Genomic DNA, 18,513 nt, shown 5'->3' with positions numbered 1-18,513 from the left:
CACAGAAATTTCCATTCAGCATATTTCTAATGGAATCATTAACTCAAGGGTTAACAATTGTATTAAAATAACACAAAAGAATTTTATGTGAGCGCACTCACTAGTGCGCTACCGGAGTTAATTATATTCCTAAATGTTCTACTTATTCTTTATATCCTGTGTAGAAGTCTTTACTTTTATGATTGATTTAGTTTGATTTGAAGTTCTGAAAGATTGATATTTTAATGATAAATATGCAAAAGGCTAATCCAAATGACACTCGTCTGATTTATAAACCATTTCAGTGATATATTTCCCCCCCAACCACAGCATTCCCCCCCCAACCAAGTCTCACAGCAAGAAATAGCTATTTTTATATTCAGCATCAATATCAAATGCTCCCACATTAAAGACTAGTTCCAGAAATAATCTGTTTAACGAGAGCCCCAGTCCCAAAGTCATGCGAGCACCCTCCTTCCAGCATGGTCAAATGGTCCTTTTCTCACAGTTCGCCATCTTTACAGCCTGCAAAAGCAAGAGTAAGAGGAGATAAACATGTACCTAGCAGCATCAGAGGCCGACCACTTAAACTGGCATTATCCAGACGTAATACTCTCAGGTGACTGTTAAACTTCAGGCCTTGTGCCACTGAACGTGCGTTGTGCTCTGTCAAGGAAATGCCACAGGCCGCAAAGTCTTTCAAACTGCTGCTCTAAGGAAATAAAAAGGTCCTGTTTATTTAAGGTGATAATATGGCCTGAATCCAGACTCTAAAGGTTTTCTAATCTACATATTCTTGAGTGGCCCAAATTGGCAAACATACCAACTGTGCATAGTCAACAAATCATAGGAATAGTGCCCATGATCTTCCGGTAAGATGGTGGCCGAGTAGAACACTCCAGCCAGAGCTTATCCATTCTACCCATTCGTTTTCTTTTTCCTCCCTTCTGTGGTTTCTCAACGCCAGGCCCCGGCCTCTGATTCCCAGCCACCAAAGCAGGGTTGGTGGACCGGAGAGGGGAAGCCAGCGAGCAACGTGCCAGAAGCAATGACACCAGCCGCCCGCAGCCTGGAGCAGGAATGGGGGATAGAGGCCCGGTGCGGGAATGGGGGATAGAGGCCTGGTGCAGGAGTGGGGGATAGAGGCCCGGTGCAGGAGTGGGGGATAGAGGCCCGGTGCGGGAGTCGGGGATAAGTGGCCCGGTGCGGGAGTGGGGGATAGAGGCCTGGTGCGGGAGTGGGGGGGATGCGGGCCGGTGCGGGAGTGGAGGGTAGTGGGCTGGTGTGGGCGTGGGGGGTAGCAGCCCGGTGCGGGAGTGGGGTTAGCGGGCTGGTCCGGGAGTGGGTGGTAGCGGGCTGTTGCAGGAGTAGGGGGTAGCGGGCTGGTGCGGGAGCAGACTGGTGCGGAGCATCACAACAGCCACAGTCGGACGACATAGAGTCCCTGCTGCTGACAGCCCTTGGAGAAAGTCTGTGATGTTTGTCTTTTAAACTTTGCTTCTTGTTCTTTTGATCTATGGTTATACTATATATAGCCGTAATGTAACATTTTTTCTTCATTTCTCTATTCTGTAACTAAGGATTGTACCTCGGTACCTTTGTACCTAAGATGGCACTGTAAGTGACTACTTGTAAACTCTTCACTGTACTCATTTGAATACATGTGACAATAAAGCTAATTCAGTTCAATTCATGATCTCAACACACGTGTGAACAATGGATGAGAATTCTAATGTACAGAGAAGAATACATCTTTCAATATTGATTCAGGGTGGTGGACGAATAACTGAGCACCAGTCCCAAGATGGGATTGAAGGTAGCAGTCAGGGAGGCTGATAAACCAGAAACCCTTCAAAGGTAGGTCAGGCATAATTTGGAAGATAATTCCAAAGGGCAGCAGGGTCAAAGTTCAAATATTCCCCCCTTCCAATCTGGTAAAGTGTTAGAGAGTGACAGCTGGGAACAAGAAGCAGCCCAGACTCAGGCGCACAGGGGTGCGCTTCAATATAGATTCAGAGATTTCCATGTAGAATAGGTCAAGGCTGGAGGATTTTGAAATTGACTTGTTTGGAACATTGCTTGGCAAATGTTACAAATGTGAGACTTTGTGTAGAAGAAAACCAGATTGCTGGAGGTTGCGAAGGTGGGGAAGTTGGGTTGGAGAGTTATTTTTGAAAGAAATTGATGTTTGAGGTGATGAAAGATGGATAAAGCAGCAGGGAAGAGGAGGGAAGGGGTCAGCAGGTAATGCTCCAGAAGTAGAATAGGCAGACTGACAACAGGATTAATCTGAATCAGAGATAGTAGGAACTGCAGATGCTGGAGAATCCGAGACAACAAGGTGCAGGGCTGGTTGAACACAGCAGGCCAAGCAGCATCATAGGAGCAGAAAGGCTGACGTTTCGGGCCTAGACCCTTCATCAGAAATAGGGGAGGGGAAGGGGGTTCTGAAATAAATAGGGAGAGAGGGGGAGGTGGATAGAAGATGGATAGAGGAGAAGATAGGTGGAGATGAGAGAGGAGGATGGAGTCACAAAGCACAGTGCCAAACAAGATGGCTTCAGACTTGTTGAAGCTGACCTAGAGGATATCTGCCCGTTCAGGATTTGATAGCAGTCTAATAGTACATCAACAACCCCGAAGTGACTGGTGAAGTGATGGAATTGGATAAACTGAGTGTGCATGGAAGATGAGAGTCCTCTTAATATTAGTCTCACTGATAACTATGAAAAAAAAAACAACGATATGGAGTGAACTGAGGATGAAAGTCATCACAGGCCCAGAGGTCCATTGGCTGATCCCTCATTGGGGAGAGAGATGACTGGCAGTGAGTTTAACGTGAGGGCCACCATGCCTCAGGTGTGGGACAAGGTTGAGAAGGTGCCATCTTCATGGTGAACTGAGGAAGCAGCATGAGGACAAACCAGAGGTGATCATTTGCACACAGGAAAACAAAATGCAGTTGTCTGTTTCGATGAGTATGAGAGCAACTGCAAACAGAAGCGTCACATTCACGTGACGCAAGGAGACTGAAAGGGAAGGTAAGATTCCATGGGATCGAAGGAAAGTTGGCAAATTGGATCCAGAATTGAGTGAGAGGTAAGAAGCAGAGGGTAATGGCCAAGGAATGTTTTTGTGACTGTAAGCCCATGTACAGTGGTGTTCCACTGTGTTCATTGTTGGGGCCCTTGGTGCTTTTGGCATTTATAAATGATTTAGACTTGAATGTAGGAGGGTTGATTTATAAGAATATTGGTGTATGTTAAATAGTGAGGAGGATAGCTTAATAATACAAGAGGATATAGATGAGCTGGCCAGATGGGCTGATCAGTGGCAAGCAGATTTCAACCTTGAAATTTGTGAGGTGATGCACTTGGGCAGGACAAACAAGGCAAGGGAATAAATGATGAACAGTAATACAGTGGGGCCCATCGCGGATCAGCGTGGTGTGCATGACCGCCTGTACCTTAAGACAGCCGGACTGGTAGAGAATGTGGTTAAGAAGGTGAATGGGATATTTGTCTTTATTAGCCATGACATAGAGTTGAAGAGCAGTGGGGTTATGCTGTAACTGTATAAAATGTTGGTTAAGTCATTGTGTGCAGTTCTGGAATCCACATTATGGTGGGATGCAGAGAAGATTTACCAGGTAAAAACCGAAAGAACTGCGGATGCTGTAAATCAGGAACAAAAACAGAAGTTGCTGGAAAAGCTCAGCAGGTCTGGCAGCATCTGTGAAGAAAAAAATCAGAGTTAGTGTTTCAAGTCTGGTGATTGCCTTAGTTGTGAAGAAAGATTGGATAGAATTGGGTTGTTTTCCTTGGAGCAGAGGAGATTGGGGGGTCATGATTGAGATTTATAAAATTATGAGGGCCATAAATTGAGTAGACAGGAAGAGACTTTAGTCCCTTTTTGGAGGGATTAATAATTGAGGGCATAGATTTAAGATAAGGGGAAGGAGGTTTAGAGAGGATGTGAGGAAAAAGAATTTCATTCAGAGGGTGGTGGGAAAGTGGACTCACTGCCTGTAAGAACAGTCGAAGTAGAAACTCTCATAACATATGAGAAGTATTTCGACATGCACCTGCAATGCCAATGCACACATGGAAATGGACCAAGTGCTGGAAAATAGGCTTAGATAATTAGGTGGTTGTTAAATGGTTAGGTGGCTGTTTTTAACCAGTGCAGACCTGATGGGCTGAAGGGCCTTTTTCTATGCTGTAGATACCTTTAATTCCCTGATGTGAAAGAAAGAAAGCAGAAGAGAATGAATTTGTGAATTGTGTCAAATTGTTTTGCATTTATATGCACCCGTGACATCCAAAGAACATCTCAGAGCACTTAACAATCAATGAAGCATCATTGAATTGTCCTGGAGAAATTGGAACCCATTTGCTGACAGCAATCTCCCACTGCCAGCAATGATATTGAGCAGATAAAATGTTTTTGTGATGTTGATTAAGTAATATTTATGGCCAAAACAAGTCTTTGAAGTTATGCCAATGTTTCTTTTACATGTTTTGAGAGAGCTGTTGTTTGACATCTGATCAGTGCCTGCAGTGCTTTCTCAGTATTATATCGGAATTTCAGCCTTGAGTTTTGTGCTTACTTTCTGGATTTGTTGTTTTATTCACTTGTGAGACGTCAATGTAACTGGCTGGACCGGAATTTTATTTCCCGTCCCTAGTTGCCTCGAGAAAGTGGTGCTGAGCTGCCCCCTTGAACCGCTGCAGTCCACAAATTGATCTTGAATACATAATATTCTGATTCAGAGGTATTCAGGCTATCAACTGAGCCAGATCTAAAAGCACCCAGAAATCATTGTGAACTAAAGGGGGAACTAATGAGACACAGTTACAGTGCCATTTCTTCTAATATTACACTTCAAGGATGCTTCAATGATTATAAAGTACTTGGGAACATTCTATCGATGTTAGTGGTGCATACAATGCAAAACATGTTTCTTGACACGGTTCACAATTTCATTCTCTTCTGCTTTTCTTTCTTTCGTGATCTTATTGTTGGCTTGTACTTTGTGTGGGAGAGTCAGAAATTAGTTCGAACAAGGATTGGTGAATGAGATGACCATGTAGAATGATAATAGTTAGTGATGAAGCTGGCCGGAAGGGCCGAATGGCCCACTCCTACTCCTATTTTCTATGTTTTGATGCAGTTGAATGGTATGGATGCTTTCAAGGATTGAATGAAAAATAAATGGTGCTTGAGAAGAATGACCAAAAATATTCCGTATAATTGGTCAAGAATTTTTCCTGAACGCATCACAAAACATAAGAGAAATACAGAGTGCCATTACCTTCCTAATCAGCTGAGCTGCTGCCACCCAGCCCCTGCTTCCAATATGTTTGGTGAAGGAGATGTTGAGGTGTACTGCTGAGTCATAGTATTCCATTATATCAAACAATGCTGAAGCCCCCTGAAATCAATTTATCAGCACATTAATCAGAGATTTGAAATAATTTAACATCTGTTTCTGCTGGACTATAACTTTCTTTATTGGTTTGTAAATATAAGTTGCATTGTTCTTTCTGGACGTAGGCACCATTGGTACTGCAGTGCAGTACCTTATAAGAATCAGTAAATCAGTACAGCCTGGAAGCAGGCCATTCAGCCCATTCAGTGCACTCTGGTCCTCTGAACAGCCTCCCACCCAGACACACCGCCATACGCTATACCTGAAAGCCTGCATTTCCCATGACTAATCCACCTAGCTTGCGCATCCCTGGACACTATGGGCAATTTAGCAGATTGCCAATCCACCAGACCTGTATATCTCTGGACTGTGGGAGGAAGACACAGGGAGAAGGTAAAAACTCCACACAGCTCGAGGGTGGAATTGAAACCAGGTCCCTGACAGCAATGCTAACCACTGTGCCACCAACCGGCTAGGAGCAGGAGTTGGCAATTCAGCGCTGTAAGCCAGCTCTACCATTCAATAAAACCACGGCTGGCCAGGAAATTCAAAGATGCAAACATTCATTTGTTCTGAGTTGGTCGATTTCAATTGGTGGAATTTAAAATTGGCAGGTTTCAATACTGGGCCGATGATCCGTAAAGTAAGGGAAGTGGGTACAAGTAATTAAGTTTTTTTGGTTTCTGTCATCTGACTACTGCCTTGGCAGTTATTTCTTAACCCTTCTCCCAGTCCAATAGCAAGCTCTAACAGAAAGTGTTAATATTTCTGAGAGCTCTACTGATACAGCTTACTAAATGAATAGCACTGGCATCAGCTGGAGGTTTCTTGAATGGATGGGAGTCTTCTGTTAGAATGCTTTCAACAGCTTTGCCCAGAGAAGGCAGCCTAGATTTTTAAATCTTAACTGGTCATGCCGCTGAATGATATAGATAGAATTTCTTTATAAAACGTTCACATGTGGCGCAGGTTATATGCAATAGTTCATTTTACAGTGAGGGATCAAATATGCTCCAGGTTGTAATTGGAATCTCTTCAATCAATGTCCTAAGAATGCTTTAGGTAGGACGTGCAGGCAATGTTCTGTGTACTAACTACATCTATGGTGTCAAATAAAAATAAACTTATCTTCTTACACCATGCTCCACCATGTGGAGCCTTGATATATTTTAGATGCTCTTTACTTCCTGTAATTTTCAATTTCAAATATTTTGCCCTTGGGCTGTATACCTGTCACGGGATGTACATTCCAAACTTTAAGATTGTATTACTTCGCCTCAAAGTGAAACAAGTTGAATTTTATCACAGGTTTTCTAATTTTCAGGTCAAAATATTTTGTAATGTGCTTTTACGAATTGTAAGGATAAAGCATATTTTAGGGAAAAAGGACTACCTGTGGTATAAAATCTACTACATTCAGCCAGTCAACCAGCCATCAAAAGCTATTCATTTCAAAATCAATGGTTTCATCTCTGATCTTACTTGTTTGGTCACTACCTCCTACTTATTCAACATCACAGCGATCCACACAATTTAGATTACTATTATAATATTTCAAAGTTTGTGACTGAACATGACCTGATTATGAAGTTGCTATGAAGGGGATGCAAGAAAGCTTGAAGAGACTTGGAGGGACTATCAAATTAGCTGAAATGAGGAGGAATTTCTTCACTAGGACGATGGTGAATGTTTCGAAATCTCTACCAGCCAGAGGGCCATCGAAGCTCAGTCTTTCAGCATGTTCAAGACAGAATCAATAGATTTCTGAAAACTAGCGGCATCAAGGGATATGGGGGATAGTACAGAAGGTGGCATTGAGGCAGATGATTGGCCTCGATTGAATGGCAGAGCAGGTTAAACAGGCTGAATGACCTATTTGTGCTTCTATGTTTTCATGTCGTTGCTTATCACACTCAGCACAGAATCATAGATATTTCAAGTTAAGCAATGAATCAACAGCAGTCACTTCGGAACATCTTAGCAACAGAAACAAACGATCAGTTCACAAACATAAAACAGATATTGGAGTGACCTCAGCAGCTCCAACATCCAATGTCCCTAGTCTACTTTCAGGATTTTTATGGCTCATACCCAGGATGTGGGCATCACGCACAAAACTAACGTTATTTCTCATGTCTAGTTGCACTTAAGAAGCTGGCAGGGAGATTTCTTCTTGAATCACTGCAGACTGTGAAGACAGCCCTCCCTTGTTGGAGAGTCCAGACAGGGGAACATTGTTTTAAACTAAGGGGTCTCCCATTTTTGACAGATAAGAGGGATTTCTTTTCACTCAGCGGACCTTGGCTCGTCAAAACTCTCTTCTCCAGAGAGTAATTGAAGCAGGGTCATTAAAGAACAAAGAACAAAGAAAATTACAGCACAGGAACAGGCCCGTCGGCCCTCCAAGCCTGCACCGATCCAGATCCTCTATCTAAACCTGTCACCTACTTTCCAAGGATCTGTATCCCTTTGCTCCCTGCTCATTCATGTATCTGTCTACATACATCTTAAATGATGCTATCGTGCCCACCTCTATCACCTCCGCTGGCAACGCATTCCAGGCACCCAGCACCCTCTGCATAAAGAACTTTCCACGCCTATCTCCCTTAAACTTTTCCCCTCTCACCTTGAAATCGTGACCCCTAGTAATTGAGTCCCCCACTCTGGGAAAAAGCTTCTTGCTATCCACCCTGTCTATACCTCTCATGATTTTGTAGACCTCAATCAGGTCCCCCCTCAACCTCCGTCTTTCTAATGTAAATAATCCGAATCTACTCAACCTCTCTTCATAGCTAGCGCCCTCATACCAGGCAACATCCTGGGTGAACCTCCTCTGCACCCTCTCCAAAGCATCCACATACTTTTGGTAATGTGGCGACCAGAACTGTACGCAGTATTCCAAATGTGGTCGAACCAACGTCCTATACAACTGTAACATGACCTGCCAACTCTTGTGCGCAATACCCCGTCCGATGAATGAAAGCATGCCGTATGCCTTCTTGACCACTCTATCGACCTGCGTTACCACCTTCAGGGTACAATGGACCTGAACACCAGATCTCTCTGTGCATCAATTTTCCCCAGGGCTTAATATTTTTAAGCCTGTGTTAGACAGATTCTCAATTGCCAAAGGAGCTGGGGTGGGAGGAATGCAGTGACAGACAGGAAAGAAGAATTGAGGCCACAATCAGACCAGCCATTGAGATCAAATGGTGGAATAGGTTGGAAGGCCCGAATGGCATACTCCCAATGCTAATTTTCATGTTTCTATACTCCCACAGTGCTGTTAGTTTCAGAGTTCCAGGAGTTCAAACTAACAATGATAAATTATAAAGGAGTGAAGATATATGTGTAAGTATGGAAGCTTCAAGGGGATCTGAAATTCTATAGATTACTGAGGCAAGTCCTGACCTGAAGGGGCACAGTGAGAGATAAGTGTTTACTGTACACTTGCTGAATGAATTCATAGCACTGACTGTTCATTTTATACCCTGTGGCAGATTTACCAAAGGTGGTGAGAGGTAGCAGCCCACTTACAGCAAATTCTATTGGTACCCTTACATTTTCGTCCAGCTTCACCCACTCCAAGTTAATCAGTTTAAACTGTATCCGTTTGAAGATCTCTTCGAGGGCTTCACAACCCTCATAGTCTAACTTTTCACCTAGAAAATAAATATCTTTAGTTTAATTGAAGATGCATGGGATAGATTTCTGTAAAAATATTATAAGGTTAATTCAAAAACCATACATCCAAGAGATATTGAGATTCCCAAATTCCCCTACTTGTGGCTTTTGTAAACAACGGCGATAAATTAATGTCAGTTAGTGCCAAAATCTGAGGCAGCTTTATACACACATTGAAATGAATTGTAACTGCTCTAAACCATTGCACTTTGCACCTCTCACTGCTGTTAGACAAATCGCTGCCCTTTATTTAGACGGGATTGAAACTCAGACTCCTGGGGCAAAAAGACAATATTCTGGCATTGACATTCAGGAATTATTATATAATGTGTGCATCAGTCTCTGTTTAACCCTTTGTAAGAATCTAACTTAAGGAAAGAAAGCTGCTGCATCTTAACCAGCTGTACAGAACCAATTTGGTAAGATATTCACAAAAGAAGAGTTTTCATTGCTTCCTAATGGGGAAAGGCCTTTACTCACTAAAGATCTTAAAATTAAAAAAAACAGAGAAAAAATTCAACTCTTTTCATCAGCCATCGTCACAGTGTCCAAAATGTATGGAAGGTTGTCTTAATCCTTCGGTCTGAATGGGTGGTGAACTTGGTTTTAGACAAGGGGCTCACTGTGTGCGGGATCCGACTTCTGTACATCACTGTAGAGTGTCTGAATAACGGTAACAGGCCCCTGATGGTGCCCCTTTGCTTTAGGAGAAGAGTGGGTCAGGGCTACCACTTGTATGACCATCAGTATTCCCTGTGCATAGAGCCTTTCCTGTGGTTCTTGCGAAGGACGTTGTCGCATTGGGAATGCACAGGCCAGGCACGGGGAGTGGTTCGTTCAGCTCAAGCTGACAACGTGCTCCTCATGTTCACTGACTGCCTGACCTGGGGAGGGTGTGCGAGGGCCAGGTGATGTACTCAGTTGCCTCTTCCACCATGATCAACTGGGCCAAATGTTCCAGACTCCTGGTCAGCCTGTGATGAGTAGATTCCTTGCCGGAGGGGTTGCAGGGTTTTGGCTAGAGTACCGCTCATCTCCTCTATCTGGGATCTACCTTCGCCCATCTGAGGAATCCCGGCCAGCAAATTGGAAGGTGCTGGAGGCCAGAGTCTTGGCTCACTGATGCCGCTGGACAGGGCTGCTCTGAGTGCTAGCTGCTGCCAGCTGTTCCCTTTGACTCCCACCTCCTGGTTTTGCCACATAAATCAGAGGAATGTTGGTTCATTTCTTCTGGGAAAGGAAGATGCACTGGGTTGCAGCTGAGGTTCTGAGCCTCTCTATTGAGAAGGGCAGTCAATCACTGGTGTGCCTCCACACCCAGGTGCCTTTGAACTCTACAGCATAACCTTAACATTGAGCCTCCTGTCAGATGGTGCGGCCTAGCAATATATATTTTTCTGCTGGATGTGCGACCGCAATTATAACACACAGTTACTGTTCATTGACCAAAAGAGTTGACAGGTCACCCTCAGGACGCTGCCTGGCTTTTACCAGGACCTGATTGCTATCTGGAGTCGAAGGTCAACTCCTGCTGGGCCTTCCTGCCGTCAGGCGTAGCAGCTATCGTTAGAGAGCGCTGCTCGGGAATCCGCACGTCCACCATCGCAGGTTCACGTGGCTGGCAGATGGGAGGGCCATGACCGCAGGTTGACCAGAGTCAGGGACGTGCTGGGCGGTGGAGGAAAGGGCTGGACGTTGCTGCAGGAATTGGCGTGCAAGGTGATGGTAGATGTCCGACTCGTGGCCACCACCATCCACCAGCTTAAAACGGTGACACTAGAACCCAACGTCATACACCAGTTGGAGGATGCTCAGGTGTGCAGTGGAATCCCGTCTGTGTGTGTACCTGCGTTCAGGCAGAATTTCACATTGGCCTGAACCTCCCTCAGGAGCCTGTGCCCCACGACCTGAGGCACCTCCTTATTACGCGAAGAGGCTGCTTTGTACAGGCTGCTGCTGCACCTCGACTCTTACGTCTAGACGCACCTTGGCATGTTTATTTGCCACCGGGAGGTGGGGATCCCCAGTTCAGGACTGTCTATATGGGAGTCCTCCCTCTTTCCACTGGTGACCTGGAGTGGAGTGTTTTGCATGCAGCAGTCCCTTATGACTGCACATTGTGGCGGTTCATGGACTCCCTGCCCAACTGTTTATTTTAAGGCCCCTGCGGAATCTGTGGGCCATGAATATATTGGTTATGAGCATTTGCATTCCTTTTCTGCAAAGCCTTCTATTGTGTTTTTGTTTGCACTTCACCCCCAGACTCCTGATCTTCAGGCACTTGGTGCGGAGGTGTGTAGGAAGATCAGAGGGCCTCCTTGTGGTCCTGCTCCCAGGCCTGACTATAAACAGATCTAGGCACTGGGCTGTGGAGGGAGTCATTTCTGCTGACATTCTGGGCTTCTCCCACTGTCCCTAACCTACCCCCTGTCCCCGGCCCTTCATCTTTGATGGCTTGCACTGCCCATAATGGGTTTCGAATGTAAATATTGAATTGGATATACAGGTGTTTTTACTGGTGGTGGATAGTAAAAAAAAAAGCAAAAAGATAAAAAGGTCACAGTGATTTTGGTGGTGGGAACATCGCACAGTGGTGCATTATAATACTTCACAGCAATGCCATCTAAGCCTGGGACCTGATCCATGTTTTCTAAGGGATTGCTATGTTAAGCGCCTTCCTCTCTGTCGATCAGGAAAAGACATTTGACAGGCTGGATCACGAATGTTTACTCAGGACTCTGTGAGCATTCAGATTCGGGACAGAGTTTGCCATGTGGAGCTGACTTCTATCCACCACTGCAGAATGTCTGAATAAAGTTAATGTGTCCCTGATGGTGTCCCCTTCACTTTGGGAGAGGAGTGCATTCTGGCTGCACATTGTCCGGCCATTTGTATTCCCTGTGCGTGGAGCCTTTCCTGTGTCTCTTGTGGAGGAGGTTGTCGGGATTGGCTGTGCGCGGGCTGAGCGTGCAGAGTGGTTCTTTCGACCGATGACGTACTCCTCACATTCCAGATCTCCCCGCACAAAGGAAGGCTTACTATTCCTAAAAAGTCCATTCTTGTCTAAATGCAAATAAATCTTGTCCCTCAGAATTTTCTCCAGTAATTTTCCTACCACTGATGTAAGGCTCACCGACCTATAATTTGCTGGATTATCCCTGTGTTGCTCTTCTTAAACAAAGGAACAACATTGGCTATTCTCCATAAAAACTGAAAGAACTGGGGATGCCGTAAATCATGAACAAAAACAGACATTACTGGAAAAGCTCAGCAGGTCTGGTTGCATCTGTGAGAAAAAAAAATCGAGTTATCATTTCAGGTCTGGTGATCCTTCCTCAGAACTGTTAGTTTCCCTTCTGTATTGTGAACTGTTTTTGAAACATCAAAGTTTATTTTGGAGACAACAAGGTGCAGAGCTGGATGAACACAGCAGGCCAAGCAGCATCATAGGAGCAGAAAGGCTGACGTTTCGGGCCTAGACCCTTCATCAGAAAAATCTTTTCTGGATGCAGAGAGTAATGGACGAAGGGTGTTTTTCCTACTGCTAGCTTGTGTCCAGTGGGGACCCGCAGAGATCAGTGATGGGGCCCTCGGTGCTTGGGGTTTAATAATGCATATCCCATAATGCATAGGGTGAACGAGGTAGGGAACACAGTCTTTTGGACCCTCACTCCTAGCTGCAAAGAACCATATTAATTTTCATAGCCATGTTGTCCACTATTAACACTACGTTCCTATTAACTCCCCAGCTCACCTAAATGATATTTTGCATGATGGTGACATTGTCAGATTGCTCAAACCCTCTGTAGCCACTACTTTTATGAATAAAGGTTGCAAGGACCTCACATCTATCGAACAATTGCATTGGTCAAAGCTAGTCCACCATAAATTCTTGATGCCCTGACCTACCTTACTCAGTCACATCAAACTGTCCCTGACCACTGGCCAACACAGAAGGCCCTATTCTAAGGGATATTTATCCCCCACTAAAGTTAAGTGTCAAAGTGTCCCTGCTATCTTGAGATGCAGTCTCTGCAGCTCTGCTTGTAGCTCATAAGCTCTGAGCTAAAGAATTTGAGATGCAACTACTTACTGAAGACTTGTTTGCCGTAGATTACACTAGCATCCAGATATTCCCACAGCTTGCGGTCACAGCACATCATCTACCTGTCATCTTGACTCTGTAGTAATTGACTAATAATTCTTACTTAATTAATTTTGAATTACTACATCTCCTAATAAGCCGTATTACAATCAGCAAACTTTATTAAAATTATAAAACTATACAGTTGTTTATAAATTACCTGCCTTGTGGATGAGAAAAGAGCTAAATGCTTACATCCCTATAAGTTATCTTTTTTCTGTGATGTTTCACTTTTGATTTCTTTCTTCACAAAACATGGTCACAAACTGAGCCTTGGCATTAAACCTAGCCTCAAACCTAGCCCAGCCCAAACCCAGCCCAACCTCAGCTCAAAACCCAGCTCTGTCCATTCCTCCACTCCTGGTTTGTGCTCGGCTCCAGGCCTAACACATCTCCCTGACCTGCACTGGCAAAGTGTTTTCCAACTTTCTGCAGCCCTTGCACTATTTTTCAACTGTCCATCTGTCTTGCAAGTGTGCCCCACCTACTCAAGAGACAACAAGGTGCAGGGCTGGATGAACACAGCAGGCCAAGCAGCATCATAGGAGCAGAATGGCTGACGTTTCCAGCCTAGACCCTTCAGGTCTCCCCTGCCCACATGTTATATTCCATGTCTCCACTGCCTACATACTGTTTTTAAATACTCCCCTATCCGCACACTGTTTCTCAGGTCTCCCCGACCCACACCCTGTTTCTCAGGTCTCCCCTGCCTGCACACTGTTCCTCAGGTTTCCCCTGCCTGCACACTGTTTCTCAGGTCTCCCCTGCCTGCACACTGTTCCTCAGGTCTCCCCTGCCTGCACACTGTTCCTCAGGTCTCCCCTGCCTGCATACTGTTTTCTAAGTCTGTGAAATCTTCTGACAACACTAATAACACATTCTATCTGCCAGCATAAGAGCTATTAACCTGTTACACTATTTCTCCCACTCAATCTATAATTTTACATCTAGCTCTGTGCCCTTTTAGTTGGCGAGTGTGGGACTCCTGTAATGAGTATTTTCACCGTTTACTGTGATGGACCTTTTGTCAGTGTTGGATGGGATCCTCAGTATAGGACTCAGGGACCACTGTTTCCATTGTAAATATCACACTGGAGTCTGGGTGCTTTTGATGTATGAGCCCTGTAAACAATGCTTGTGCAACATGATGAAGATTTACTAATTTACACAATACATAGAGATCAGGACTCCACAGGAACTTTCTTTCCTGACGTCTCAGTTCCATGTCATCAGGTGACTTCACAGATGATGACCCATTCTCCCAACGGCATTACAGTCATCAGCCTCCTTTTGCTATGCAACATGGGCAGTATTTCAAAGGAAATTTTGGAGCACAATTTGCTAAATCAGTATCTGTGGGGTTAAAACAAGATACCATTAAGAATGTTAACTTACCTTTCAGATCTAAACATTTGATCCTATGATGTACCTCTGTGATCTTCTGGAAGACAAAAAAAAAGCTTGCATTTGTATAGCTCTTTTCAGCCAATGAAGAACTTTTTGAAAAGTAATCACTGTCATAATGAAGGTATTTTAACAGTCAATGTGCCCTCAGCAGGCAGCAATGTGATAATGGCCAGATTGTTCTTTTGTGCCATTGATTGCAGGTTAAAAATTGGCCAAGCCATTGGGAACAACTTACCCACTCTGCTTCAAAAGATGCCATCAAATTTTTAACACCTACCTGAGAAAGCAGATGAGCCTGGATTTAACCCTTCATCCAAAAAATGTGGTACAATTTTGTTCAAGGACTCCACTTAAGATTTTCTCAAGGGCTACTTATTTTTAATTTTCAAGGGCTACTTTCTTTTTCATTTTCATTACTTTCATTATTATGTGATACAATAATGGAGTAACATTATCTTTTTCATTTGTTTTGACACATGGGATATTTTGTCTGACGCAAACGCAGAATTTGAAGAATTCATCAATGTTCCCAAAAGTTATCTAACTTTTATTAAACTTAAAGCCTCAACACAGAAGGAAAACATTGATTTCCTAGACATCACAATATTTAAAGTGGTACAAGACAACGCACCATAACTTAGAAACGGAAGTTGCTTTTTCTCCCTCAGTATAGGCAAAAAGTAGGCTAGACCTGTACTCATTGGCATTTAGAAGAACGAGAGGCAATCTTATCGAAACATACATGATTCTTGGGAAACTTTACAAGGTAGATATGAAAAGTTTGTTTCACCTTGTGGGAGAGTCCAGCACCAAAGGTCATCATCAGCATATCTTTGCAAAAGATAAGGCAGAAACATTCGCAGTAATCTTCAACCAGAAGTGCTAAGTGGATGATCCATCTTGCCTTCCTTCAGTGGTCCTCAGCATTACTGATGCCAGTCTTCAGCCAATTCAATTCGCTCCCCGTGATGTCAAGAAACTTTTGAAAGCATGAAATACTGCAAAGGTTTTGGGCCCTGACAACAATCCTGTAATAGTACTGAAGACTTGTGCTCCACAACTTGCTGCACCCCTACTCAAGCTGTTCCAGTATGGTTACAAAAATGGCATCTCCCCAACAATGTGGAAAATTGTCCAGGTATGCCCTTTACACAAAAAGCAAGACAAATCTAACCCGGCCAATTACCCATCCATCAGTCTATTTGCAATCATCAGTAAAGTAATGGAAAGTATCATCAACAGTGCTATCAGGCAGCCTGCTCAGCAATAACCTGCTCACTTGGGTTCTGCCAGGGCAACTCAGCTCCTGACCTCATTACAGCTTTGGTTCAAACATGAACAAAAGAGCTTAATTCCAGAGCTGAAGTGAGAAGGACAGCCCCTGACATCAAAGCTGCATTCAACCAAGTGTGTCATCAAGTAGCCTGAGCAAAACTGGAATCAATGGGAATCAGGGCAAACTCAATGCTGGTTGAAATCATACCTGGCACATAAAAGATGGTCATAGTTATTGGAGATCACTTATCTCAGCTTTGGGACATCTCTTCAGGAGTTCCTCAAAGTAGTGTCCTAGGCCCAACCATCTTCAGCTGCTTCATCAATAACTTTCTCTCCATAATAAGGACTCCTCAGATACTGAAGCAGTCCATCGTTAAATGCAACAAGACCTGGACAATATCTAGATTTGGGCTATCAAGTTGCAAGTAAAATTCACACCATGCAAATTCCAAGCAATGACTATCTCCAATATGAGACAATCTAACCACCTCCCCTTGAAATTCAATGACTTTACCAGAGGGTAGTGAACCTGTCGAATTCTTCTCCTCGGAGTGCCATAGAGTTCATTAAGTATATTCAAAGCTGAAGTTGACAGATATATAACCAGCAAGATTATGCAGAAAGGGTAGAAAATTGGAGTTGAGAATGATCAGCCATGAGCTATTGAATGGCGAGGTAGACTCGATGGGCTGAATGGCCTACTTCTATTCCTGCATCTTATGATCTTACACACAAAATGTCATCCCTCATAATATAACTTCTATACTGGTGAGGTTGCTGTTAATATGTTTTCTTTGAATAATCGGAAAGCTGGAAATCTCTGCCCAGCCAGCCAGAACCCTTTCTGCTGCAGGTCAGATGTCAATCTCGGATTTAAATTTATACATTTTGCACATTATATAATTGAGACAATGCTCATTATAAGAGCATCCATTATGTTTTTCCCCATATAGTAGCTCCTGAATATTTGTAGCCTTCTTGTCTCCATTCACACTTTGCATCCTCCCTCTCTCTCCTACCCACCTTGCATCCTCCCTGTCTCTCTTCACCTTCAACCTCCTTGCCTTTCTCCCTATACCCCCTTGTGGCCTCTCCATCATTCTCCCCTATTCGCAGTTTCACTAATTTTCTCCCTCATCCTTTTTGTGGCCTCCTTGCCTCCCATTATCCCCCTTATGACTGGTTTGTCACCCCCACTCCACTCTTGCATCCCTCATCTCTCTCCCATCACCTGTTATGGCCTACCTATCTCCACCACTTCCTCTGGCTTTGTCACCTCCCTATCTCCCCCACTGTCTTGCAGCCTCACTGTCTCATCCACCTCCTTTACAGCCTCATTCTTCAGCACCCTCAACCTCGCACACCCCATGGAGAAAATTGATAGGCAGGCAGCCATGGGAAACAGTAAACATCTGGCATCCCCTCAATATTGCATGGCAGTGTTTGTCCTTAAATATAAAATGGGCTTTAACTTCTAACCAGATGCTCACCAAACAGCTCTGTTGTAGAATATTAACCAGTACTGACAGGTGAATAAGGTAGAAGAAGCAAGGTAGCACTTCCTCCCCCTTTTCCACTAACTCCTTTACTCACCCAACTCTCAGCTGAGATTCCTCTATTTATATATCTGAAACTAAAGAGCTTCCTCAGCTCTGTTATAGAAAATCAGTTTAAGCTTGGTTTATTTAGTTAAATAACTTCAGTTGCTCTCAGGTAGGGAGCTTGTACATGGGGAGCTTAAGCCTGGATGAAATTTAGAATCTGAACACTAAATTCCAGTTAAATATTAAATGTGACAGGAAAACAAAATTAGATTTTGCAATAGAGACCAAGAATCTCCTTTCTTAACCACAACACTCTATTCAAATTTTCTCTGTGTCCTAACTCGCACTGAGATGCTTCCAAAGAGTTAGTTCAACCCCAGGTATAGAAACAACAGTTTGAGATAGTTTGCTTAATGAACTGACGTCAGCTGTTCTCAAGTAGACAGCTTGAATGTTCCCTGTTTAAGCCTGGGCGAAATTTTAAATTTAAACAGTAAATTAAAGTTAAATATTAAATATGAATTACAAAAAGAATTGACCTTTTTGAAAGAGACTGGAATTTCCTTCCTCACCCAACTATCAGCACTCTTTTCAAAGTTGCACTTGGATTCATTTCTCTCTCAATCAATATCATCGAAAGCAAATTAATTGGTTATTTGTTGATCCAATTTGCTGGTTATCAGGGTTTGATGTGTAAAAATTGTTTTTCATGTTTTCTTGCTTAATAATAAATGTTGCAATGTTGTTCTTTTTATTTAGCTGTGAAGTAATTTCGATCTTTGATCTTAAATTCTGCTATTCATTTGCTTCACTCTGCTCAAACTGTTGTTTTATGTTGGGGACAAGAATTTCTCAGTGGTGTCTGTGTTTTGTGTGCATATAACCATCAACATGTGGAAACTGGTATGCACTGTAACCTAAATAAAAACTGAAAGAACAGCAGATGTTGTAAATCAGAAACAAAAACATATTTAAGATAACAAGGTGTAGAACTGGATGAACACAGCAGGCCAAGCAGCATCATAGGAGCAGGAAGGCTGACGTTT

The 18,513-nt window shown here is 43.5% G+C and overlaps 1 protein-coding gene across 1 annotated transcript in view; it reads right to left on the bottom strand.

The window, feature by feature from the left end:
* Positions 1 to 18,513, bottom strand: part of LOC109911656 (protein phosphatase 1 regulatory subunit 37-like) — a 208,503-nt gene that overhangs the window by 144,285 nt on the left and 45,705 nt on the right. Inside the window, exons 4-7 of the mRNA XM_048600043.1 lie at positions 14,634 to 14,679; positions 8,972 to 9,072; positions 5,294 to 5,413; positions 541 to 691 (exon numbers count right to left, since the gene is read on the bottom strand). Of these exons, the coding sequence (XP_048456000.1) occupies positions 541 to 691; positions 5,294 to 5,413; positions 8,972 to 9,072; positions 14,634 to 14,679 (418 nt within the window). The remainder of the gene's footprint in view (positions 1 to 540; positions 692 to 5,293; positions 5,414 to 8,971; positions 9,073 to 14,633; positions 14,680 to 18,513) is intronic.

This window comes from Rhincodon typus, chromosome 8, assembly GCF_021869965.1.
Source record: "Rhincodon typus isolate 14 chromosome 8, sRhiTyp1.1, whole genome shotgun sequence".
NCBI lineage: Eukaryota > Metazoa > Chordata > Chondrichthyes > Orectolobiformes > Rhincodontidae > Rhincodon > Rhincodon typus.
This window is presented reverse-complemented; position numbering and strand designations above follow the sequence as displayed.